This window comes from Eimeria necatrix, genomic scaffold (genome assembly GCF_000499385.1).
Source record: "Eimeria necatrix Houghton genomic scaffold, Enh_scaff169, whole genome shotgun sequence".
In the NCBI taxonomy this organism is placed as follows: domain Eukaryota; phylum Apicomplexa; class Conoidasida; order Eucoccidiorida; family Eimeriidae; genus Eimeria; species Eimeria necatrix.
In genome coordinates, this window is record NW_013655028.1 from 23,972 (window position 1) to 48,039 (window position 24,068).

Consider the following 24,068-nt stretch of genomic DNA (forward strand, 5'->3'; position numbering starts at 1 on the left):
CCAGCACAAACACTTTTGATCTTTTCAGCAAACAACGGCGGACTTTCGGTGAAGTTAACAGGGTATCAATTTCGCTAACGCGACACGGTAGGCTCTTATATTGCTTCCCCTGGATTTGATTCGACCTACATGGATCAGGGCTTCATTGCACGAGACTTTCAAAACCGTGACGTTCCTTGTGACAGCCAAGCTTGCACTAAACGTAAATAACTTGACTGCTCATTCTTTTGGCTTTCCTATGTTGAAGGCCGGCGCGCTGTAGTGATTTAGTGCAAAATATTGCAAACCAATTCATATTGCACATTTACAAAAAGAACAAACAAGCACAGAGCACAAAAGCCTACTCGGGAAAAAACAAAAACAGATCCACTTCCAACTTCTTGAGAAATAAAAGGCATCACAGGTTCTCCATGAATCCGCAAACCCTAAGAAGAAAAGAAAATAAATTAAAATCAAAAGTTTATTTTTGCAATTAATTAACTTCAGTCTTCACTGTGAACGTACACAGAGAGGGTCTCCAAGCGAAGCAGTTATGAATGAGTCAAACCTAGACGTGAAATTTTAACAGAGAAGCATTGTCTAGCTGGTTTTGTCCCGTTAAGATATTTCTTCTCTGGTCACTAAGCCACGCAAAGTACGCGTTTCAGGGTATTCAGCGCCTATACTTCTCAAATGTGTGCACGCTGACAAAAAAGGCTTAGGCCCATAGTTTTGTGCTACAGCTGGGCCAGCTCTTTGAGATGATGAAGAATAGCGCAATATATATGTGCTTTACCATAGAATAAAGACCTGTAACGGTAGCCTGGGCTGTTACCTTTTCTATCAGCCAAGGCACTGCCAATAGACTTTGTGTTGAATTCTGGCATGAAAGTTTATGCCGGAGCAAAACATACACAGATGAGGCGAAGTTCGCGGTAGCTTTGCTACAGCGGAGGCCTACTCGCTGTAATGATGTGATGCGCAAGATACAATTTGCAAACGTGGCTAGTCCACATTGCAGATTAACATATACACGTGCCTGAAGTCAGGCCTCAAGGACCCGCCTTAGCGTCCTCATCGCAAATCAAAGACACCTGTGCTGTGATTCGTAAGTTGGATATTCCAATTACAACATGCAGAGCTGTTTGATTCCACCCTCTTCTTGGCCGTGTTGCTGAACTGAAGGTTGAGAAACATAATTTTGGCTTCAGTTTAATTGCATTTGCTATCACCGAATGCAATAGCTTCAGAAAACGCCTTTGCAAGCGGTTCATGCAGGGATGGCGTCTCATGCTTCCCCTCAAGGTGTCAACATGGAGTGCCTGTCCCTATGAAAGCCCCTGCAAAAACCCTTCTACTTTTGGGTCCTCCATGCATGCAGGATGGAGACAAGGTTTTTCAATTGGGCCTCCATTCGATGGTCTTGGCGACGCCGCTTTCTCGGTGTTAGCTTCTCCGCATTGCATTCGGCGGAAGGAGCCTGTGCGTCTGACTCTTTTTGCTGCTCCAGAAGTTCCGCGATTGTTGCCCATTTAACTGGCCGTGTCTTTGCTTTCTGGCGCAGAGTAGGAAGACGTGTCTCTCTTTCCTTTGCTCCGTTCGATGCGTTTGTGACAGGACGGTTTTCATCGACGGTTTTGTGTTGATTCTGTTCGTCTCGGGCCCGCGTTTCAGAATGCTTGTTACTTCCTGATTGCCGAACAGCAGGCGGTGGCGGCAGTGGTGCTTCCTTATCTCCGGTCTGCCGGTGGCCATCAAGGTGAGAATTGCATTGTCCAATTGCCTTAATTAGTCGTCGCTGTGTCGATTTCATAGACACTAACAACTCTTGAAGTACAGCGTTGATGTATCCGAGCTGTGAGATGGCTTTGGGCCCCAGTTGCTGTACACACTTTCTTAGCTGTGCCGGCGTCATGCTCGGTAGAATGGTAAATGATGACATACTAGATTTGCTTTCCTGGCACTTGGCGGTAGCTCCAGTTCCTTTTGATCCAGCTGGTTCAGGTTTGTAAATCCGTGTCCATCTGTCCAGTGATTTCTTTAGGCCATCAAGAAGAACATGCCATTGCTCAAAGATCTTCTCCGTCTTGGCTTCCTCGTTTTGAGATGATATCTCTCTTTCTTCTAAATTACGAAGAGCCAGCTGTTGAGGAGCATTTCTGGTGAGCTGGGCACCTGCCATCTGGTCCTGCGCCGGTACGCAATTTTCGATAAATTCAATCTGCTCTGGCTGAATGTATCGTCTTGAGTGAAAGCTTGATGCAGCGGCAAAATCCAGTGCGACTTCCCTAACAACCTGCAGTTGTTCGAGGCGCATGCGCTTCTGCGCTCGGTCTTCTTCGTCAGAAGATGTCATCCTGTGAAAGCTCGATGAAAATGTTAGCCCAGTGAGAGGATCTTCCCGTGCAGATGCAAAAATTAGGCTCAGATGCCTTGTAGTGCACGTGCGAGATACCTCCCAGCGAGCATCCAGTGACTGCTCGGCCTGGGCAAAATGCAAGCAAGCCACGGTATACAAGACTGGAGGCGGCGGTGTTTCTGTGTTGGGAAAGCTGTAGACACACGCAGCAAATATGAGTCGTCGTCATTGAAGACCATTATAGACCAGATCAGCACATGAATGACTGGCTACGTGGACGTCCACAACACATAATTTTGTATCTCAGCTTCAAGGGCAGCCTTGAAGGCATCTCACTTGTTCCCGCCCTCCATTGAAGTTGCGGAGGAACTGCTGCCCGTTTGCCGGTGCATCGAGTGGATAAAATTAGTTCAGGCCTTCAACGGCAAGAACAAGCCGCTTTCAAATGCTAGCTCAGTGTGCTTCAAGAAGTTAATACAGGCTGTAATATATTGTAAAAGTTGATCTTGTAGTCCCGATCGGCTGATTTGGCGTTAGCTCATGCGAAATTTTATGAGGCAGCTAGTGAGCCTCTCAGCTACATTGCAAGCAGAAAAACACACCGGCAAAAAACAGTGTCTTAAAAGGCACAACAGAGAAAAGCTGTTCGCATTGATAAAAACAATTGGAGCAATTATCAAGAAGACTCGAAAATTCGTGGAGAGTAAGAAGTGTGGTGACCAAAAGTTGATGCCCAGGCCAGCGAGCAGACATCTCGACAGCATCCTAGCTTGCTCACCGGCCTTGAGGAGCGCTTTTCTCCACTGGATCAAACGAGCAGAAGTATATATTTTGCCCTTATCGCAGCTTCAATAAAACTGGCTTTATCAATTGATGCATCTTTGGCGCGTGTTTGCGTCTAATTGTAGCAGCGTTCCTTGCCAAACATACCCGCAACCAGCGTTATTCCACCGGATGACAAGCTTTAGCGCACGCACACTATCCATGGACAATATGGTCCTAAAAACATAAAATAAGTGTATGCACCATATAAAACACTTCAATTAGTCATTATTTCAAGAAGGGCCGTGACATTTCAAACAATTGCGACCAATGTTCTTGTTCTTGCGCGCCCTCAACTCACCAGTGTGCGGGTGGGAATCGAGGAACTCAGCAACTTTAGCGCGAGCACTGAGAGTAAGTTAGCACACCGGAGTTATTTTTTCGAAGCACTTTGCAAGGAACGGTATTATGTGTACTGCTCCACCGATGAGCTAAGGAGACAACTGCGGAAAGGCTTCGGCGGCACAAGTGACCCACAGTCGGCGCACTTCTTTGTAGTCAGCCTCCACTCGCAGTGATTGGGCAGACAGAAACTTAGCTCGTCATAAAGCAAGCTTTTTATATGTGTACTTATGCGATATGTAGAATTCAAAGCTACGGAAGGAACTCTATCGGCTGGATCCCACGTGCAAAAATGGGCTTGCACTGCCGTCGAAAAAGTGAAGCTGAGCAAACAAATTGCATACGGCAGCATGATGGCTACAGTTTGAAATAGGACCGAAGTAGTAGTTATGGAGCGATTGCCACTAAAGAATAATCCGCGAGGCAGTTGAAGCAAAAGCTACGGCGTAAACCATCAGTGTAGTGAACAGCCGTCCCGCACTGTTACTACGTATGGTCCCAAGACAAGCCCGACTTAGGTGAGCGCTCGGCTCTGTCGGTCGAAGGTACCTGGTAAATAACCAACAACTATCTGAAACCTTAATCAACCTTCTACGATGGAGTTCATATCATTTTGAGGTGGGGAAAAACCCAGAATAATAGAACTGAGAGCTGACCCTCACTGAGGGTCAGCGTCCGAGTCGCGTCACAGCACCAACCTCGCGCGCTGCCCCGCTGAGGTCAGTGCCCCAATCGCGTCACGGCACCAACCTCACGCGCAGCCCCGCACCCGGTGCTGGTTAGCGAGCCCATTGTTCCCTCTTGTGATTCCCACTATCCCACAGTGCCTTAAGCTCTAAGATATTCAATATTATTCATGCTTCCCACATTAGCAAGTATCGGGTGGCGACGAAGGTCAATTGTAGTGCCATGCACTACAATCAGCCAGCTGCACTGTCGGGTTCAATAGCCTCGCACGGCTCCTTCTTTCGGTAAATTCGTCTAGACCTTTCAACAATGTTCCAGCCATAATTGGCTATACGGATGAAGGCGTCAGAAATTGGCAAACCGTCTCTCAACGACGACACCTCACTTTTACAGCGTGATTCACGTGGTCGATCTACAAACGCTACTTGCAGTATTTGCGCTCCCTAAGCGGCTAGGTACGCAGTATCGGGGGCCGCTTGGGAATGGTGAAAGCCTGCAATCTGCGGCTTTTTAACAGGCTCCATTCCCCGTGCAAACTTATTCACGCGACCAAATGCGCTCAGTGCTGCCGAGTATTCCTGAACTATTACCCCCTCCTAAACTACTAGCCTTCGTTGTGACCCCGCACAGTCACTGCTAAGGATGAAAAATGCATGTTCCAGTTCAAATAGATCGTTTTTTTTAAGAGCAAACGCTCCTTCAGTCAAGCACAAAACATATCGAGTAGCTTCATGTCCGGCCCAAGCAACCCGCAGCCAGGAGCGCGCTGCTGGCTATCTACTACAGTGGTGTGCCACAGCTAATCAAAGGATGCACCTGTTATGGCGTGTCCATCTTATCAGACGGCTCGCTCAGTCTTCCCATTGTGGCCCACCCATTCACTAAGGAACTGGGGGAAACAATAAGCCACAAAAATCCTTACATTGTGGCTTGCTCATTCACTGCAGGCTTGCTGCAGCTCTCAGCAGCAATCGTAAGCTCTGAAGCAGGTATCAGCAGCTGCTTGCCGAGAACTAGGAGTTACACTAACTAGTGCGGAGGCGGCACTAGCAGCGGCCACTGCACAGAAACAGTGGTTGCTGAAATTGCTTTCCAGCAGATACACAGAATGCGCGTGACTCTTCTTCCGCCGGGCGACAAAGCATACAAAGAATACAAGACAGGTGGGAGACGCCGCTCCTCCCTTTTACTGCGCGTGCAAGAGTTGGGCTGCTGCCATCTCTGCCTCTGCTGCTTCCGCTTCTGCCTCCTCTGCTGCTGCGGCTGCCTCCCGAGCAGCAGCTGCAGCAGATGCTGCCTCTGCTGCCCTCACCTCTGCTATTGCTCTTGCTGCTAGTGCTCGAGTAGCAGCAGCTCTTATTGCTGCTGCCTTCTCTGCCGCTCCCATATCATCTTCTGGTGGTGCGGCCGCAGCAATTGCCGCTTTTAATGCTTCCAGTCTGCTGTTGGTGGCTGTTGCTGAGGGCTTTGCTTTGAAAACCTGTAGGGCTGCAAGTGCTGGCAGTTTTGTTGCTGCAGCCGCCAGCAGTCGCGTCGCACTAGAGACTGCAGCAGCACCGTCCGCAGCTGGCTCCGCCACAGGCAGCAGCTCAGCAGCAGAAAGAGATGCTGAGGGGGCGCCTGCCTTTGTCTGGAGCGGCGGTGAGGGCTCTGTGTAGACCACGTTCAAGAAGATGTTTGCGCAAAGAGCCAACGTCAGAGATACCACGAGGACGGCCGGCCCTGAAAGAATGTGACAGAACTTCGCAGAAAAAAGGTATATAAACCTTCAACCCCAAACAAATTTCGAGCGCTTAAAGCTGCTGGGGGACCTGAAATGACGAAGTGCAGCAGGAACGGCAGTAGCAAAAAATCCCTCCACTGTTGCGTTTGCCCAATTTCACATTGTTGCATTTGATGTACTGCTTCGGTGCTGCACGCGACACAAATGCTGCATCACAACCTACCAAAATGATCGTTGTAGTCGATGGGTTCCTTTCTCTCTAAAGCACGAGACCTCCGCAAGTATATCTGAACAAACAGCCCAAGCTCCAAACCCTAAGCCGTTACGAACAACCCAAGCCTAAACCCTAAACCTTTAGTTCCAAGCGGCCTGTCTTCCTCATTTTACTGACAAAGTCTTTCTAGCAGTTGCTGCTAGAAGGTGTTGCGGAGTGTTTTAAAGTGCTCCTGCTGCGTCCGTCACTGCTGCTGCTGCTGCTCCTGCCTACCCAAAATGAGTAGCCGATGAAGAATATTGCGACGGGAGATAGAAGGAGCCCTGCTGCCTTTGCTGCTGTCTGTCCAAAGGAAAGCAGAGTTATTGCCACCGAAGCCAGCAGCACTGCGATGTTCAGCCACTGCAACAGAGTCCTTTCATTGGCAAAGAACGTCTTCGGCTCCACGCGAACAGTGGCCCCTGCTGTTGTTGCAGCCCCGCCTCCCGCAGCACTTGAAGAACCCCGGAAGGCTCTTCCCCCGAGCAGGCGAGCTGGCAGACACCGCGACATTCGGGCGCAGCAGCGCCGCAGAGCCGGGAGGCAGCTGCCACTGCCAGTGCAGCACGAAAGCCAGGGCGAGCTCCGGCGTTGCTGCTGCCGCCTGTTGGCGCTGCTGCTGCTGCTGCTGCCGCCGCCGCCACTCAGCAGAGGCTCACGGAGGCCCCTAACACCAATATTTCCACCCCCATACACGGGAGGCCCTGTGGACGTGGTTTCCAGAGACTGTCTTAGTTCCTGAGAACAAACATAAGTCGCATACAATAGCTGCAAGTTAAATATTAAAGCTCTTTACGAACGGTCAATGCAAAGGCTAGCTGTCTCATGACCAACAGCAACGGAAAATACAACTACCTGTACCGAAGCAAAAATTCGTTTTGAAAAGGTCAAAGCGCAGGCAAGGCGAAGCTGCTCACCTGCACTGATGCCTCCTGGTCGTGGGCAATAGAGGCTCCCGGGCCCCTGTAGATAACATCCAGTTTAGACGCCCTCGATGTCGGGCAGTTTGCTGCAGCAGGGGGAGACTCGCGCTTCTGCTGCTGCTCTTGCCCTTGCTGCTGCGGGGGAGTTGTGCGTGGCTGGTGCCGCTGAACCTCCTCAGAAGGCGAGGGGGGCGCCGCCGCTGCCAGGTTGGTGGCCTGCTGGAACTCCTGTGCGTCTTCTTCTGCCACTGTGGTGTACGCCAGCCAGTGAGGGACTAAGGCCTGGTTGTTGGTGCTGTTTATTCCGGACCGACGCTGCAGCTCCTGCTGGAATCCACTGGCGATCCCGTGTGCAAATAGCGAAAACCCAAACACCTCTGTCACGCTCGCCATTCCTGCAGAAGGACTCCAAAATTCAGCTTCCACATGACCTCCTGACGTTACCTCCCCCAAACGAACTGCTGATCTCATTCTCACAAACTCCTTCAACTCTCCATGCTGCCTCTGTCTATTATAAGGCTCAAAATTTTACCTGCAGTGCTTCCTCGGACCTATGAGCGAAGAAGCTGCTGAGGAGCTGGGGGTACGCTAGGCTGCTCTTAGGCTTGATTGCGAAGCCAAGAATCCGCAGCTAAAAAGCTGAAAAAACTCACCCACAACCTCCCTGAGACAAGTAAAGGCTGGAGATACAGTACAGCGCTCCAGTGGCTGCTGAGCTGGTGCTGTCCCAAGCGGGCGGCGGCTCGAAACGTCCATTACACCCCAAGGAAACGGCGCAGCTCCTTCTGACGCCAATGCGGCCGCTCCATTGAAGAGGAAAGCTGAAGCGACACGCCACCAAAGACAGCCATAAAGGCTGCACCCGAAGCACTCAACTCTTGTCTGTGCAAGCCATCAGCTGCCCAGGCTAAAGGCGAGGCTTCCAGCTCCCTCTCATGGTTTTGCATGTCAGGATGAAATTACAAATACCTTTTGCGTCCCCATCTGCAGGGTTCTTTGAGAAACGGATGTCTTCGTCCAGCGTCACATATATCGACCCATCTTCGGATCTGAGAGCCACACCCACAGCGCTTTTACGTTTCGTCGCTGAGCCTGGCCCCATGACTTGTGACTGGTAGTTGTGCATGACTCAAACGTGCAAGATTCCTTCTGCCTCCCGGAATAGCCGCGCAGGTGAAAGCTGCTGATATGCGCTGCTGAGGGCTTCCTGCACGCGTTCAGGTTCTAAGGGGAGGCATCGAAACCTCCTACCTGAAGCAGGTCCGCGTCAGCCAAACTCTGAGGCACGGATAAAGGTTTTCCTCAGTCAGCATATTCGCTGCTTTCCGCAGAAGAGCGCAGCGCGCCGCAGTTTGCTCCCCTGACATCCCTGCAGTGCAGCGTCAACGATCTTCGCCGCAAACACGAAGTGCTGGATTCCGTGGGTGCAATCCAAGCTTTGCAAGGAAAACATTGGAATTTCTGCATTTATTTTCTCGAAATAGCACCTGATCCTGCCCTTGACAGCTGCAGCGTTTTCTTACCTGCTGCCAGCAGCTGCTGCTCCACCTCCTGCACTGCTCGCTCAGTGTCCTTGCCAAACAAGTGCTGCAGCGGCTGCTGCTGCACCAAGACGCTCCGGGGAAGCGCCTCCAGCACCTCTGGAGTCTGCGAAGGACACACCCGAAGAAGCTCCAGGCCCGCAGCAGCTGCAGCGCCAGATTTACAACTCCTGTCAGTTCGAGCTGCAGCTAGTGTTGCAGCATCTACTAGGAGGACCCGCTGCCTCTCCAGAACGCAAGGGCTCGCTGAGAGCCCCGCCTTCATGCAATTCAAGAACGAAGGCTCAGGGCTTACGTCGTAGACAGGGAAGATTTGCTGCTCCGGGTCCGAAGATGGCTCCACCGGATCTATGAATTCTAGAAAACGCAACGGGTTGTTCGGCAGCGACGCCAGCTCCCCAGCATTGGCTTCTCTCACCCGCAGCAACTCCGTCACGCTGCAGTTGCGGCCCTCACTGCTGCTGTCAGCGTGTCCCTTCGTTTGCTGCGCCCACGCGCAGCAGCAGCACAGCAGCAGCAGCACAGCTGGCGAACGCCCTTGCTGACTGCAGCACAGCTTCGGCACCCAACAGCACCCGCAGTCGGCGTCAGCACCAACAACAGGATCCGCACCGGCACCACAGGCAAGGACAGCAGCAGCAGCAGCAGCAGCAGCAGCAGCAGCGGCCGTAGGCCGCAGTCTGCATGCATACCAGCTCAACATATAAGTCCAGATTTGGAGTGTCAAAGTAAACCAGAGACGTCAGGCGGCGCGAGTCCCCAGAAGCGAGCGCCTCCGCGACTCTCGTGCTCTTGCTGCTCGCCTTGGTGCTGCTATTGCTGCTGCTGCTGCTGCTGCTGCCGCTGCTGCTGGTGCTTGTGGCCCTCGCCGGTACTTCTGGAGCCAGTGACGCGCTCTTCGCAGCTGCTGCTGCAGCAACTGCTGTTGCTGCTGCCGCCGGCAGAGGAGTTGTGGTGTCCACGCTGCAGCCCTTCACTGAAGTCAACACCAAATGCTTCGCCAGTGTGACTTGCAGCCTGTTGCGCAAAGTCGCATCTTTGCTGAGGTGTCTCTGACACTGCAGCACTGATTCAGGCTCTGCTGCAGGAGCTCCCGCTGCTGCTTCCCGCGCCGCAAGCTGGTGTCACTCCAGAGCAGCAGCGGCGGCGCCAGCACAGCAGCAGCAGAATCTGCAGCAGCTTCAGAAAGCAGCAGAACAGCAGCAGCAGCCGCAGCACCTGAAATTGAACATTTCCACCTTACCTGACAACCTCATCCGGTAAAATTAGGTATTTGGTGGTCCCCAAAGAAAATCCCTCTACAACAGCTTCGCCCACAGGCTTGGAAGCAGCAGCAGACGCTGCTGCTGCCGCCGAAGCTGCTGCTGCTATTGCTCCTGGCGCTGCTGCTGTGGGCGTAACGCCACTGGGCAATCTGTTTCCTGCTGCTTCCGCTGCCTTTGCTGCTGCTATTGCTGCTTCCGGGAAGTTTTTCATAGCCTTCAGGGCCCTCAGTTGGGCATATGCTGCGGCTAGCTGCTGCAGCAGCAGCGGCAGGTTCAGCCTCATAAACGGTTGGCGCATAACCCTAAGGCGCAGCAGCAACACAAGCAGCAGCAACAGCAGCAGCAGCAAGTGTGCAGCACGTGCACCAAATGCGCGGCCTGCTGCAACTAGCTGATCGCCACCAGCAGCCAGCCAGTCAGGACTTGCTAAATCACCAACAGCAACAGCAGCAGCAGCAGCAGGAATGGCACTAGCAGCAGCAGCAGCACCAGCCACAATCGTAAAGCTCCCGCCAGCACCTGCTTCGCACTACGTGAAGCAGCAGCTGCAGCAGCAGCTGCATTTTAAACAGTCCAAGCAGCCCCAGCAGCAGATGGAGCAGCATCGGAAACTGCAGCACCAATATCAGCAACAGCAGCAGCAGCATTAGCAGCAGCAGAAGCAGCAGCAGCAGCAGGTCTACCTGCACATATGATAGGCTGCTGATGAGGACTTGTTGAGTTTATCAAATTTCTTTGCAATTTTTCTGAAAGCTGTAAAGTTAAGACGAATATAAGAAGAAAGGAAAATAACTTCTTGACCCTCAGCATCAAGAGCTCCTTCTACTGCCAGCAGTTCCCGTTCAAATGCTGCTTCCACTGCTGCTGCTCCCTCTGCTGTTGCTGCTGCTGCAGCTGCCTCCGCCGCTGCTGCAGCAGCAGCAGAAGCAGCAGAACCTGAGGCCCCTTCGGGGCTCTCCTTGGTGGGGCTGCCTGTGGCCGAAGCCTCGCCGCTGGGGCAGCTCTCAGCAGCAGCTGCTCCATCTTGCTGCTGCTGCTGCTGCTGCAGCGGCAGCGGCTGCGGCTGCTTGTGCTGCTTGGGCTTCCTCTGCTGCTGCCACGGCTGCTGCTTCTGCTCTGTGTCCTCATTCTGCGGCTCTTGCTGCTGCTGCGGCGTCTGTGGAGAGGGCGGGTTCAGCAGCAGCTCCTGCTGCTTGTGCTGCAGTGCGTAGAGCTGCAGCAGCAGCTGCTGCAGAGCAGCAGATGCTTCAAGAAGCGTAGTGACAGAAAAGCTGTTGACCTTCGCCAACTCATGCTGCAGCAAATCCTCGAAGCGGCTCTCCGGCGGCCTGCAGCAAGTTAGCAGCAGCAGCAGCAGCAGCAACAGCTTAGCCCACGGCGGGGGCTGCTTCAGCAGCAGTACGATCTCCGGCAGCAGCAGCAAGAACGTGAGCAGCAGCAGCAAGAACGTGAGCAGCAGCAGCAAGAACGTGAGAAGCAGCAGCAGCAGCAGCACACGATCCGCGACAGCCACGTGCCAAACAAACTTGAAGAGCGCAAGCTTCCCGAAAATGCAAACGCAGCACGCGCCGCAACACAAGTAGCCAGCAGCAGCAGCAGCAGCAGCAGCAGCAGCAGCAGCAGCAGCAGCAGCAGGACCTGTAGTGCTCTCCCTCGAGCGCCTTGGTGTTTGCGAAGCTGCTGACTGCGTCCTGTATAGACACCGCAGACACGTCGGCCCCAGTGAAAAGCTTTACTGCCTTTTTCAGTTCTTTATAAGAAACATAAAAAGCTGCGCGGCGGCGCTCGCGGAGCTCCTGCAGCCGCTTCGAGAACTTCATCTAGCTGCTGCTGCTGCTGCTGCTGAAACAGTCGCTGCTGCTGCTGCTGCTGCGAAGGCTACTGCAGCAGTCGCTCCTGCTATTATGGTGGCACAGGCGAAATTTCAGGACAAGACCGCCGCCACAAGCAGGACAGCGCGAGAGTTTAGCCGCGCTGCGAGCCCCTAGTGCTAGTGCTGCTGTTGCGGGCAAGTTCCTTCGTTTGCCCCAGTTATTGCTGTTGCTGCTGCTGCTGCTGCTGCGGCTGCTGCCGTTGGGGTTTTGCGCCGGTATTCCGGCGCACCCTGCTGACTTCTGCAGGCTACGTATGCGGCAGTCTATTATTTAATTGTCTTAGGTGAAAATTAGTAGAACAGCACAAGGGCAACTGCAGTTTCTGTTGCGTGTTTCTGCTGCGCTGCTGAAGCTGCGGCTGCTGCATGCAGCAGCTGGTCGCTGTGAACTTCTGTAGTAAACTGCTCTCTACCTGTACCTTAAAACACAACTAATTATTCATTACGAGGTATTTTTTTCATGTGGTTCTTCTGAAGCAAGGGCAGCGCACTACTGCTGCTGCTACTACTGCTGCTGCTGCTGCTGCTGGTCAAGGTGTCGTCTGGCATCCTTGTTGCAACACAGTTGTTGCGCTACCCCTGCTGTTTCGGTCTCAGAAGCAGCAGCAGACAAATGAATCCGTTTGATATCGCGGAGGCAACTCCCTATTAGCCGCATATTTGTTGCTGCAGCCGCAGCAGGAACAGTCAGCTGCCACAGCAGCAGCAAGTCTAGCTGCAGCAGGCAGCAGCAGTCCGCACACATTCAGCTGCAACACTAGCGGGACTATTGGGGGATACAGCAGCAGCAAGCTGCCACCTGAGGCAGACACCGCAGCAGCAGGAAAACGGAAGCAGCTGCAGCTTAACAGGTTAATCTATGGCGGCGCGCACCAGCTGCACATCAACTACAGCAGCAGCAAAAAACCTACAGATAGCAGCGGCGGCTGCTGCTTCTGCGGCAGCAGCAGCAGCGTCTGCTGCTTCTGCAGCAGCAGCAGCAGCAACGCCTGCTGCTTCTGCAGCAGCAGCAGCGCGTGCTGCTTCTCCTGCTCCAACAGCAGCGGAGACCGCGCCTTTGCCGCTGCAGCGCCGACAGCAGCAGCAACGAAGCTGCAGCAGAAGCAGCAGCAGCATACGGAAGTCAGTGGAGCGAGCTGCAGGGAGCAAGACGAAGACTGCAGCAGGAGGGGCAGCAGCAGGAGGGGCAGCAGCAGCAGAGGCAGCTGCAGCGGCAGCAGCAGCACATGCAGCAGGGCCTGGCCCAATGGAGGTCTTTCGCCACGGCCGCCCGCATGCCCTTCTGCTGGTGCAGCTGCTGGTTTTGCTGCTGCTGCTGCTGCTGCAGCCCTCAGCAGCAACTCACGCGGAAGCAGCATTCGACTGGCTAGAGACATCAGAGCTGCTGAGCCCACAGGCAGCTGCAGTTGCTGCTGCTGCTCTCATCGACCGCGACAGCAGCTCGCTGCTGCTGCAGCAGGAGCAGCAGGAACAGCATGAACAGCAGGAGCAGCAGGAGCAGCAAAGCCTGCTGCTGCAGGCAGCAGCAGCCCGCGCCGATGAGCCAGCGCAGCAGAAGGAGCAGCAGCGGGAGGGCCGGGGAGGAACCTCTTCGAAGAGTTCTTCTGCGCCGTCCGCGGGCCACAACTCCAAAGACAGCAGCAGCAGCAACAGCAGCAGCAGCAGCAGCAGCAGCAGCAGCAGCAAGAGGCCCGCAGCGCAGCCAGACGCAGCCAGCGAGGCCCCACGCACTTGGCTGCTGATTTGCTGCAGCGCTTTGCTAGTTTGCTTCGCGGGCATTTCCAGCGGCCTCACTACGGGCTTCATGGCCTTCGACGAGCTGCAGCTGCTCGTGCTGCAGGAGACCGGCACCGAGACCGAAAGAGCCCAGTAAGCAGCAGCAGCAGCAGCAGCAGCAGCAGCAGCAGCAGCAGCAGCAGTGAGCAGCAGCTGCAGCAGCGCTGCGCGCGTTCTTGCCGGGGGCCCTAGGCTGCCCTTCGGCGGAGCAGCGCGCAGCAAAGAATCCTGCCGCCCATTTGCCGATCCCCCTGCTGCTGCTGCTGCTGCTGCTGCTGCTGCTGCTGCTGCTGCTGCTGCTGCAGGGCGCGGAAGGTGCACGAGCTGCTGTCGCGGCGGCACCAGCTGCTGGTGACGCTGCTGGTGGCCAACTCGCTGGCCATGGAGGCTCTTCCTCTTTTTCTTGACCGCCTCGTCTCTCCTTTGCATGCAGTTCTTCTCGCGGTGACTCTCATTCTCTTCTTCGGAGAAATTCTCCCCCAGGCCGTCTGCACCGGCCGCAGCCAACTCGCAGTCGCCGCCGTCCGTCAGGGTTTAGGGTTTAGGGTTTAGGGTTTAGGGTTTCGGGTTGGGGTTCGAAGCTTGGGTCTAGGGTTTGCGGTTTGCGGTTTGGGGTTTGGGGCTTGGGGTTTGGGGTTTGGGGTTTGAAGCTTGGGTCTAGGGTTTGGGGTTTGGGGTTTGGGGTTTGGGGTTTAGGGTTTGGGGTTTAGGGTTTAGGGTTTAGGGTTTAGGGTTTGGTTTGGTTGCTGCAGCTGATGGCGCCGCTGGTGCGGCTGCTGCTGGTCACTTTCTCCATTGTGGCCATCCCTGTTGCTGCGCTGCTGGACCATTTGCTGCGCCCTTCGCATGCAGCAGCTTTCTATGGGAGGAATCACCTCAGAGCACTCATTGGTAAGAAGCTGATTAGCTAGCTAGCTAGCTAGCTGGCTAGCTTGGCCAGCTAGCTAAGTAGCAAGGTAGCTAAGTATCTAGGTAGATAAGTAGCTAGCTAGCTGGGTAGCTAGGTAGCTAGCTAGCTGGCTAGCTAGATAGCTAGCTAGTTAGCTGGGTAACTAGGTAGCTAGCTAGCTGGTTAGCTAGGTAGCTAATTAGCCTAGCGAGCTCGTTAGCTAGCTAGCTAGCTAGCCTAGCCAGCTAGCTACGTTGCTGGTTGGCTAGCTAGGCGGCTCGCTGGCTAGAAGAACTGAGCGAGCTACCCTGCGGGCTTGCCAGCCAGCAGGCTGGATAGCTAGCTGGATAGCCAGCTAGCCCTGGCGAGTTAACTTGCGAGTATGCACCAAGCCAGCCAGCCAGCTAGCTAGCCAGCTAGCTAGCCAGCTAGCTGCCTAGTTAACCAGCTTGCTACCTAGCTAGCCAGCTAGCTACCTAGCTAGCCAGCTAGCCAGCTAGCCAGCTTGCCAGCCGAGGCAGTTGGACCTCAAGCCCCAGCTGTCTGAGACTGTGCCTAATCCCAATCTTCCGTTATTGTCTGCCCCCTCAAATTTTGCTGCTCACTCGGCTGCCCCCCAAACCTCCTCTGCCCCCGCTGCAGCTACCGCTGCTGCTGCTGCTGCTGCTGCTGCTGCTGCTGCTGCTGCTGCTGCTGCTGCTGCAGGGCTGCACCAGAAGGGCCGCCGGCGGCTGCTGCGGGAGGCCTCCAGCGAAGACAGCGGGGGGGCCTCGAGGGCCTCCGGCAGCCGCGAGGAAGCTGCCAGCCCCTGGCTCAACAAAGACGAAGTGATGGTCATTCAGGGTCTGCTGCTGCGCCTCCCCTTTGCTGCAGCAGCAACCTGCGCTTGCTGCAGCAGACTGCAGCGAGCTGCAGCAGACTGCAGCAGACTGCAGCGAGCTGCAGCGAGCTTCGGCTTGCTGTAGTTTGCTGTGGCGAGCTGCATTTTGCTGCAGGTTTCTGCAACTTGCTGCAGTTTGCTGTAGTGTGCTGCAGTTTGCTGTAGCTTGCTGCAGTTTAATGCAGTTTGCTGCAGTTTGCTGTATTTTGCTGTAGTTTGCTGCAGTTTGCTGCAGTTTGCTGCAGTTTGCTGCAGTTTGCTGTAGTTTGCTGCAGCAGCCTGCAGCAAGTTGCTGCGCACTGCAGCACCCTGCAGCACACCACGGGTGGTAGGAGAAGCTGTAGTCTGCTGCTTCTACTGCTGCTACTTCTGCTGCTGCTGCTGCTGCTGCTGCTGCTTTGCAGGCGCATTGGACATGGCGTCAAAGAGCATTGGCGACTTTCTGGTGCCTCTGGACGAAGTGTATCAGCTGGTAAACCCTCAAAGAGTTAAACCCTAAACCCTAAACCCTAAACCCTGAGCCAAGGGGGCTTAGAGCCCCTCTCTAGAGCTTAGAGCTCCTCTTCAGACTCTAGGGTTTAGGGTTTGGAGCTCAGGGGAAGCTGCTTGGCGCTGCAGCAGAGAGATGGAGGAGCTGCAGCAGCAGCAGCAGCAGCAGCAGCAGCAGCAGCTTTTAGGCGTTGGGGTGTATGTACTGCAGGATGTCAAAACCAAACTGACCCCGGAGGTTTTGATGCAAATACTTCGACGGGGGCACTCCAGGATTCCTGTCTACGAGGGGTTTGTCCTGAGGGTTTAGGATTTAGGGTTTAGGGTTTAGGGTTTAGAGTTTAGGGTTTGGGGCTTGGGGCTTAGGGTCTAGGGTGTTCGGTTTAGGGTTTACAGTTAAGGGTTTAGGGCTTGGGGTTTAGGGTTAAGGGCTTAGGGTTTTGGGTCTAGGGTTTGCGCTGGCGTCGCCCCAGCTAGCTAGCCAGCTAGCCAGCCGGTGGTGGCTAGCGGGGCCAGGCCAAGGAGGGTTCTGTTGCTGTTAACTTTTGCCTAATTCGGCGCAGACGCATGTGCTGCTGCTGCTGTTGCTGCTGCTGCTGTTGCTGCTGCTGCTGTTGCTGCTGTTGCTGGTGATGCTGCTGCTGCGACCTTTGCTGCTGCTGCGTTTGTGCTTCAGCGAGCGCCACAACATCCGTGGCATTCTGCTTGTTAAGAGCCTCATTTGCGTGGACCCTGGCGCAGGTAAACTTCTCGTTTAAGTTGCTAGCTAGCTGTATCTAGCTAGCTAGCTAGCTGTATCTAGCTAGCTAGCTAGCTGTATCTAGCTAGCTAGCTAGCTGTCTCTAGCTAGCTAGCTAGCTGTATCTAGCTAGCTAGCTAGCTGTATCTAGCTAGCTAGCTAGCTGTATCTAGCAATGTGGCTAACTGTACCTAGCTGACGGTATCTGGCTAGCTGGCTAGCTATATCTGGCTAGCCGTATCTGGCTAGCTAGCTAGCCGCGGCTAGCTAGCTAGCCACGTCGCCCGACACTCGGCGAGCTGCGCGGCAGTTTGCCAGCTAGCTAGCTAGCTAGCTAGCTAGCTGGCTGCAGCTAGCTAGTCCGGGTGAACTCATTAGTGGTGGCTAGTCCTCAAATGTACAGCTTGTTCGCCCGATATTGACTCGCTGCTGTTGCTGCTGCTGCTGCTGCTGCTGCTGCTGCTGCTGCTGCTGCTGCTGCTGCTGCTGCAGGACTGACTGTAGGAGACGTCATGAGCTCTAACGCGTACCGCAGCTACTGCCGCCCCCTCTTTGTTTCTCCCAGCATTAATCCTTACACTTTGCTCAACGCCTTTCAAGAAGCAAGCCAAAACCCTAAACCCTAAACCCTAAACCCTAGCTCCAGGAGCTAAACCCTAGTGCTAAACCCTTTTTGCTGCTGTGCGCCCCCCTTCCTCGGGGGCGTTTGCCGTCGCTATTATTTGCTGCTGTTAGCCCCAATCCAGCACTCGCTGCTGCTGCTGCTGCTGCTTTTGCTGCTGCTGCTTGTGCTGCTGCTTCTGTTCCCCCGTTTTTGCTCGCGTTGCTGCTTGTGCTTCTGCTCCCGTCGCTGCTTTCGCTGCTGCTGCTTTACCGCTGCTGCCGCTGCTGCTGCTGCTGCTGCTGCTGCTGCTGCTGCTGCTGCTGCTGCAGGCGCGGTGCCACTTGGCCTTTGTGACTCCGGACTTTCTTGCTTACGGGGAGGCCTGGCGGGACGGCCGGCCGCCCCCGCGGGCCGCCAACTTGCTGGGCATTGTGACGATGGAAGATGTGCTCGAGCAGCTCATTCAGGCCGACATCCTCGACGAGTTCGACGGCCGAAAGGCGCGCCCCGCTGCTGCTGCTGCTGCTGCTGCTGCTGCTGCTGCTGCTGCTGCTGATACTGATGATGCTGCTGCTGCTGCTGCTGCTGCTGCTGATACTGATGATGCTGCTGCTGATGATGATGCTGCTGATGATGATGCGGATGTTGCTGGTGATGGGGATGGTGATGATGGTGGTGGTGATAGTGAGGATGGTGGTGATAGTTGTGGTGCTGCTGCTGCTGCTGCTGCTGCTGCTGCTGCTGCTGCTGATGTTGCTGTTGCTTGATTCGGCGGCGCTGGCGCCGCTGCTGCTGCTTGTTGGCTCTTGAGGCAGCGACCGTACACTTGGCGTGAAGGATGGGGTGGCGGCCAAAGCTTTTGCTGCTGCTGCTGCTGCTGCTGCTGCTGCTGCTGCTGCTGCTGCAGGACACGAGCCGTTTCGGGCTGACTCGCCGCACGGGGGGCACTACGCTGTCTGCTTCCTGTGGGGCCGGAGCAGCATTTAAAGATTTTGCTGCTGGAGCAGCAAATGGTGTTTTCTTTTTGGCTTCTGCAATGTCGAGGGACTTTGACTCGGTCTCGGCCCAGGTCCCCGCGCTGTCGCCTGCTGCTGCTGCTGCTGCTGGAGCAGCAGCAGCAACTGCAGCAGCAGCCCGCGCAGTGACCCCCCAGAACAGCTCTCCTGCTTCGCGCATGCAGCTGCGGGACGCAACGCCGCAGGGGCCCTACGCCGCGAGCGAAGCAGCAGCAGCACCGTGGCCGCTCGATTCTGCTGCTGCTGCTGCTGCTGCTGCTGCTGCTGCTGAAGGGCAGGATGCCTCCCGGGGCCCCGCTGAGAGCACTAGATCTGCTGCAGGAGACGCCGCTGGCAGCCCTGCTGCTGCTGTCAGCTCGAGGGACTTCTCTGGCCAGACGCTGGAGCAGCTGCAGCAGCAGCAGCAGCAGCAGCACGTTGGGGTGTACATACACCCGAGGGACTATGCGGTGGCGCAGGCAGCAACGCGACAGAACCGCAGCAGACTTCAGCAGCAAATCGATGCAGCGGGACGCGGCTTGACGCGGCGGTGCTTCACACAGCCCATAGCGCAGCAGCAGAAGCAGCAGCAGCAGCAGCAGCAGCAGCAGCAGCAGCAGCAGCTCGAGGGTCAGGCCGAGGGACAGCAGGAAACTGCGAAAGAAGAAGAGGCGCAGCAGCCCCACCGCAGCAGCACAACTGCAGATGCCATTCCTTATGGGGTGCTGCTGCCAGCTCCTGTGTACAGCCGTAGGAGCAGCAACGACAGCAGCAGCAGCAACAGCAGCAGCAGCAGCAGCAGCAGCCGGCGCGAAAGTGGCTCCGCATCCACCCCGCAAGTGCTGTGCATGAGCAGGCCTGCCGCAGCAAGCACCCTGGCGGACGGTGCTGTTGCTGCTGCTGCTGCTGCTGCCAGCGTAGCTGCTGCTGCTGCAGCACCGCCCCGACTAAACCACTACAAAGAGGCCTTTTTGCTCGCAGAGAAAAAAGACAAAAAGAAACAAAAAGAAAAGAATGTGCTGCCGGGGGGCCCCAATGGGGGCTACGCCCTGCTGCCGGACGTGCCCTAAGCAGCAGCAGCAGCGGCAGCAGCAGCAGCAGCAGCAGCAGCAGCAGCAGCGTGCAACGCAGCGCAGCATAGCCACACAGACTGCATGGCGCTGCTGCAGCAGCAGCACTCAAATGCAGACTGCCAGTTTGCTGCTGCTGTCTCCTCGATTTCCTTTCTTTTTCTTCTCCGACCGTCTTGTCTCTAATAACGCAACGTGAGAGGCCTCGCTGCGGCTCCCCTTTGCTGCCTTGTAGCTGCTGCTGTTGCTGCTGCTCCTGCTGCTGCTGTTGCTGCTGCTGCAGCAGACGCAGCAGAGGTGTAACTCTGCTGCCCGCCCGCAGCCAAGCTGCAGACATCAGCAGCGGGCATGACACGCATCCGCATTTACCAGCCAACAGAACACAGCTGCGGGGCTGCATGCAGCGTGCATGCATGCATGCATGCATGCATGCATGCATGCGTGCATGCATGCATGCAGAGTGCTGCTGCTGCAGCAGAATGCCAAAAGCGTGCAGACAGGGAGGAGGCGGCCTAGTGCCTGTTGCTTGGGATTCTGCTGCTGCTGCTGCTGCTGCTGCTGCTGCTGCTGTGCATGCAGCTAGCAGCATTTACTGCAGCAACGCCTTAGCGGTTCCAGCGTGTGGGGTCGCCCTTAGACATTAAAGAAGAAAATACAAACAGTGAATTAAATAAATAGATGAATAAAGAATGTTTTGGAGCTTCTTAGTTGAGTTTATTTCATCAAAAAAGACAAAAAAGGAAAAAAAACAAAAAGAGAATTTTCTTCAACAGCGCTGCAGCCAATGCCGCGGCGCTGAGGTGTATGTACACCTTTCGAGCTGCATTGGATCTTTTGCTGCTGTAGTCTTTCTTTTTAATTTCTTTTAATTTCTTTTGACTATCTTTTAATATTATTCAATAAAATGTTTAAAAAGGACAACTAGATGGGAAGCACTTTGCGCGAAAACAAATTTGAAAAAAAAATGCATTTTTGTTCAAGTCGAAACTTAGCAGCAAAATGGTTCGCATTTTATGCCATTAAAGCATTTAAAAGCCTCTGCTGCTGCTGCAGCAAAGTGTCTCCATGAAAAAGAATTTCTTTTTTGCATTTTGAAATGCAAAAGAGAAAAAATCTGAAGACAGTCGAGCAGCACTTCGCAGGCGCCACGGTGTACGTACACCTCAGCAGCACAGCCGCGAGATCAGTCAAAGACGAAAAAAAGAAAATTTCGGGAAAGTCTTTGGCATTTCGAAAGTCTTTTTGTCCAAAAAGCTCATTACTTTTCCTTAAAAGTTGATTTTAATCGTTTAATTAGACTTTTTATCTTAAATTTGAATTATTTTTGTCTCGAAAAGAAACAAAAATGAGCTCGAAGCAAAGTCTGAGGTGTACGTACACCTCAGCTGCGGGGATTTGAAGCAGCAGCTTTTTCAGTCTGCTCAAATTAATATTTTTGTCTCAGAAAGTTGAAGCTCCCTCTCACTAATGAGTGCAGCACAGAGCCTGAAATATGGCTTAGGGTTTAGGGTTTAGGGTTTAGCGTTTGGGTTTAGGGTTTAGGGTTTAGCGTTTAGGGTTTGGTGTGGAAGTTTCCACGCGAGATAGGCCCTGAGTGCTACTTGAACCAAGCGGCAGCTAGCCACAGCTAGCCGCAGCTAGCCACAGCTAGCCGCAGCCAGCTGCAGCTAGCCGTAAGTAGCCACAGTTAGCCACAGCTAGCGATAGCTAGCCACAGACAACTATAGCTAGCCACAGCTAGCCACAGCCAGCCACAGCCAGCGGCAGCTAGCGTAGCCAGCCACAGCTAGCCACAGCTAGCCACAGCTAGCCAGATTGGGCCCGCATGAAGCAGCAGCAGCTCCTAAGTTCCCAAGCAGCAAGCTCTAAGCAAAGCCCCAAGCCCCAGGCCCCCCAAGACTGTTAACTAAGGCAGACAGCTGCATGCAGGGGCTTTGCTGCCCCAGGGCAGCCCCAGGCGCTGCGCTGCTCCCTGTGCTGTGCATGCGCATGCAGGCTTGCTGCAGCGCAGCAGCAGCTGCTGCTTTTGGGGCTTTTGTGGATAAAGTGTGCAGCAGAGTTGCTGCTGCTGGCAGCGGGAGGTGTACGTACAGCCCAAAGCACCTGCTGCTGCCTCAAAACAACTCCACTAATCTTTTTAAAAGTTAAATTAATGCAAAAATTGCTGCGGGAAGTCCGCGGCAGCAGCAGCTGCGTCGGGGCGTTTCCGCGCTGCTGCTGGCGGTTGCTGAGCTGCTGCTGCTGCTGCTGCTGCTGCTGCGGTCGCTGCTGCTGCCGCGCGTCTGAAGCCGCCGCTTGAGCAGTTGTCGAAGTGTTAAAGGTAAATAGTATTTATTCAATGAAGGAAAATTAAACAACTATTAAAGAACTGCAGCCGTGGGGCCTTTGCTGGCCCACAGACCACGCGGGCGCGCTCCGGTGTCTTGCCACCGTGCTGCGCTGAGGTGTACAGACACCTCACGAAAGTTAATATCCACTTCGCGAGCATTCATTTGAAGTTTTAGGATAAACTGAGCTGCAAAAACTCGCCAAGGAGGCGGCATCGGCGCAGCAGCAGCAGCAGCAGCAGCAGCAGCGGTCCCATCAGTGCAGCAGCAGCTGCAGCAGCAGCAGCTGCTGCTGCTTTCAGAATAGATGGCGCTCTGGCGAGGCTGCGGGGAGTGGAACGAAAGCACTTGAGAGTTTAAAGGAAATATTTGCCAAAATAATGGCAATAACGCTAATAGAAAAAGGCGCTGTTAAGGGTTTGTTTGTTACACCTATTGAACGGTTTCCTGCTGCTGCTGCTGCTGCTGCTGCTGCAGCGCAGCAGCAATCCCTGGCCAGGATTCGACGATCCCACGGGGAAAGGTCATTAAAGCCTTTTGAAAACTTTATTGGTTTTGTTTGGAGCGCTTTTGCTGCTGCTGCTTCTGCTGCTGCTGCTGCAGCAGCCGCGCGCTGCACAGACAACCCGGATACGTTTTAGCTGAGTCTGCTGCTGCTTCTCCCGGCTTGCTGCAGCAGCAGCAGCAGCACAGCCGAAATCCAGCGAATACAGCTCTAGCGGCTCCGTTGCTGCGGCTTCTGCGCAGTCTTTAACTGCGGGTTTCCCGTTGCTGCTGCAGTTGCTGCTGCAGTTGCTGCAGCAGCAACGACTGCTGCTGCTGCTGGTCTTGCTGCAGCAGCTACAGCAGCTACTTGTACTATACCCTCGCGACCACCGGGGTAAGAGGTATAGTGAAGCAGGACGGCGGCAGCCGTTGCTGCTGCGGCAGGTGCAGCAGCTGCAGCAGCTGCTGCTGCCGCTGCTGCAGTCTCGCGACAGCTCGCAGCAGCAGCAGCAGCAGCAGCAGCAGCACAAATGATAAACGGCCGATCAAGTCCGCAGGAAGGGGACCTGGGATCGTCGTCTCCCGCACAGGTGCTGAAGGTCCCCTTCCCCTCGCCCCCTTACCGCAGCAGCAGCAGCAGCAGCAGCAGCAGCAGCAGCAGCAGCGGCTCTCCTGCTGCTGCGGGTGGGCTGAGCAGCACGAACAGCAGCAGCACGAGGTCTGACGAGTCTGCCGTGTGTCTGTCTCCAATAGCCCCCCCGCAAGACAGCAGCAGCCGCAGCAGCAACAGCAGCAGCAGCAGCAGCAGCAGCAGCAGCTATTTTTCTTCGCTGGACCACCCTAGGCCGGTGTACTCGATCAGCGTCAGCAGCAGCAGCAGCATCAGCAGCAGCAGCATCAGCAGCAGCAGCATCGGCAGCAGCAGCAGCAAACGCTGGGCTAGCTGCCGCAGGCCTCTGGACGTTGTTGTTCCGCAGTGTATTTACTTCACCGAAGACCCTGTTACAGGTCAGCAGCCGCTGCAGCAGCAGCAGCAGCAGCAGCAGCAGCAGCAGAAGAGCGGCGGTGGCCGGGGGGCAGCAGATGGCGTCTCTGCTGCAGCAGCAGGAGCGTCTGGAGGCGGATCGCCCCTGAGCCTGCTGCAGCCGTACTGGGGGAAGCAGCAGCAGCAGCAGCAGCAGCAGCAGCAGCAGCAGCAGCAGCTGCAGCTGCAGGTGCTTCCGCCGCAGCAGCAGGGGTCGTACCGCGTCGCTGCTGCCGCCGCCTGCTTGCCCGGGCCTCCCGGCGGGCCCCCCGCAGCAGCAGCAGCAGCAGGGGGCGCAGCAGCAGCAGCAGCAGCAGCAGCAGCAGCAGAGTCTGGCAGCAGACTCTCGTTTTTGCTGACTTCAGTTGGTGCTGCAGTGGGGGTGCTGCAGTGGGGATCGGCTGCGTGTGGAGGTTCCCCACTTACTGCTGCAAGTGGGGCGGGGGCCCCTTCGTGGTTTGTTATTTGCTGCTGCTGCTGCTGCTGGGGGTGCCGCTGCTGTCTTTGGAGACAGTTTTTGGCCAGGTTTTTCGCGGCAGCAACTTGCGAGTCATGTCTTTGTTGTCTCCTTCTCTCCGCGGACTTGCTGCTGCCACTTTGCTGCTGTCTTTTTGCATTTGTTCTTATTATTCTGTCTTTCTGGCCTGGGGCTGCAGTTATGCTGTTGCTGCTGCTGCTCCGCTGCTGCCCTGGGGTGTCTCGACAGCTGAGCAGCAAATCTGTGGGGTCCCTTCGCTGCAGCAGCAGGCGGCCTGCGAGGCCGCGCGGGCGGGGGGGCTCTTCTGCAGGTGGCGCCCTGCTGCTGCTGCTGCTGCTGCTGCTGCAGCGCGGGACGCTGCTGCTGCTGCTGCAGCAGCGGGCAGCTGCGTGGCGGACCCCGAGGCGAAGGCCGCGGCCTTCTTCTCGCGGGCCGTGCTGCAGCAGCAGCCGGCGCCGGCAGCAGCAGCAGCAGCAGCAGCAGCAGCAGCGGCGGCGGGGGTGCCGGAGGAGGCGGCTGCTGCTGCTGCTGCTGCTGCGCTGGG

The 24,068-nt window shown here is 55.3% G+C and overlaps 5 protein-coding genes across 5 annotated transcripts in view; 3 read left to right on the top strand and 2 right to left on the bottom strand.

The window, feature by feature from the left end:
• Positions 1 to 1,333: 1,333 nt before the first annotated feature.
• Positions 1,334 to 2,335, bottom strand: ENH_00020330 (hypothetical protein; the record flags this gene model as incomplete). Its single annotated transcript, XM_013584531.1, has 1 exon — positions 1,334 to 2,335. One exon carries the CDS (start codon positions 2,333 to 2,335, stop codon positions 1,334 to 1,336), a length of 1,002 nt encoding a protein of 333 aa, XP_013439985.1.
• Positions 2,336 to 5,375: 3,040 nt separating this feature from the next.
• Positions 5,376 to 11,714, bottom strand: ENH_00020340 (SPX domain-containing protein, putative; the record flags this gene model as incomplete). Its single annotated transcript, XM_013584532.1, has 13 exons — positions 5,376 to 5,911; positions 6,136 to 6,199; positions 6,400 to 6,903; positions 7,083 to 7,483; positions 7,742 to 7,909; positions 8,058 to 8,137; positions 8,340 to 8,457; positions 8,576 to 8,735; positions 8,925 to 9,113; positions 9,322 to 9,646; positions 9,873 to 10,196; positions 10,578 to 11,222; positions 11,533 to 11,714. The coding sequence occupies 13 exons, from the start codon at positions 11,712 to 11,714 to the stop codon at positions 5,376 to 5,378; spliced, it is 3,696 nt and encodes a 1,231-aa protein (XP_013439986.1).
• Positions 11,715 to 12,626: 912 nt separating this feature from the next.
• Positions 12,627 to 17,911, top strand: ENH_00020350 (CBS domain multi-pass transmembrane protein, putative; the record flags this gene model as incomplete). Its single annotated transcript, XM_013584533.1, has 8 exons — positions 12,627 to 13,636; positions 13,849 to 14,065; positions 14,296 to 14,434; positions 15,138 to 15,275; positions 15,909 to 15,999; positions 16,478 to 16,542; positions 17,033 to 17,040; positions 17,474 to 17,911. 8 exons carry the CDS (start codon positions 12,627 to 12,629, stop codon positions 17,909 to 17,911), a joined length of 2,106 nt encoding a protein of 701 aa, XP_013439987.1.
• A 269-nt stretch (positions 17,912 to 18,180) lies between these two features.
• On the top strand, positions 18,181 to 19,209 carry ENH_00020360 (hypothetical protein, conserved; the record flags this gene model as incomplete). The annotated part of the gene is made up of 1 exon (XM_013584534.1): positions 18,181 to 19,209. One exon carries the CDS (start codon positions 18,181 to 18,183, stop codon positions 19,207 to 19,209), a length of 1,029 nt encoding a protein of 342 aa, XP_013439988.1.
• A 3,343-nt stretch (positions 19,210 to 22,552) lies between these two features.
• ENH_00020370 (sodium-dependent transporter, putative) overlaps positions 22,553 to 24,068 on the top strand; it is a gene marked incomplete at both ends in the record, with an annotated part of 10,808 nt that continues 9,292 nt past the window's right edge. The window contains one exon of the mRNA XM_013584535.1: positions 22,553 to 24,067. Coding sequence (XP_013439989.1) covers positions 22,553 to 24,067 — 1,515 coding nt within the window. The remainder of the gene's footprint in view (position 24,068) is intronic.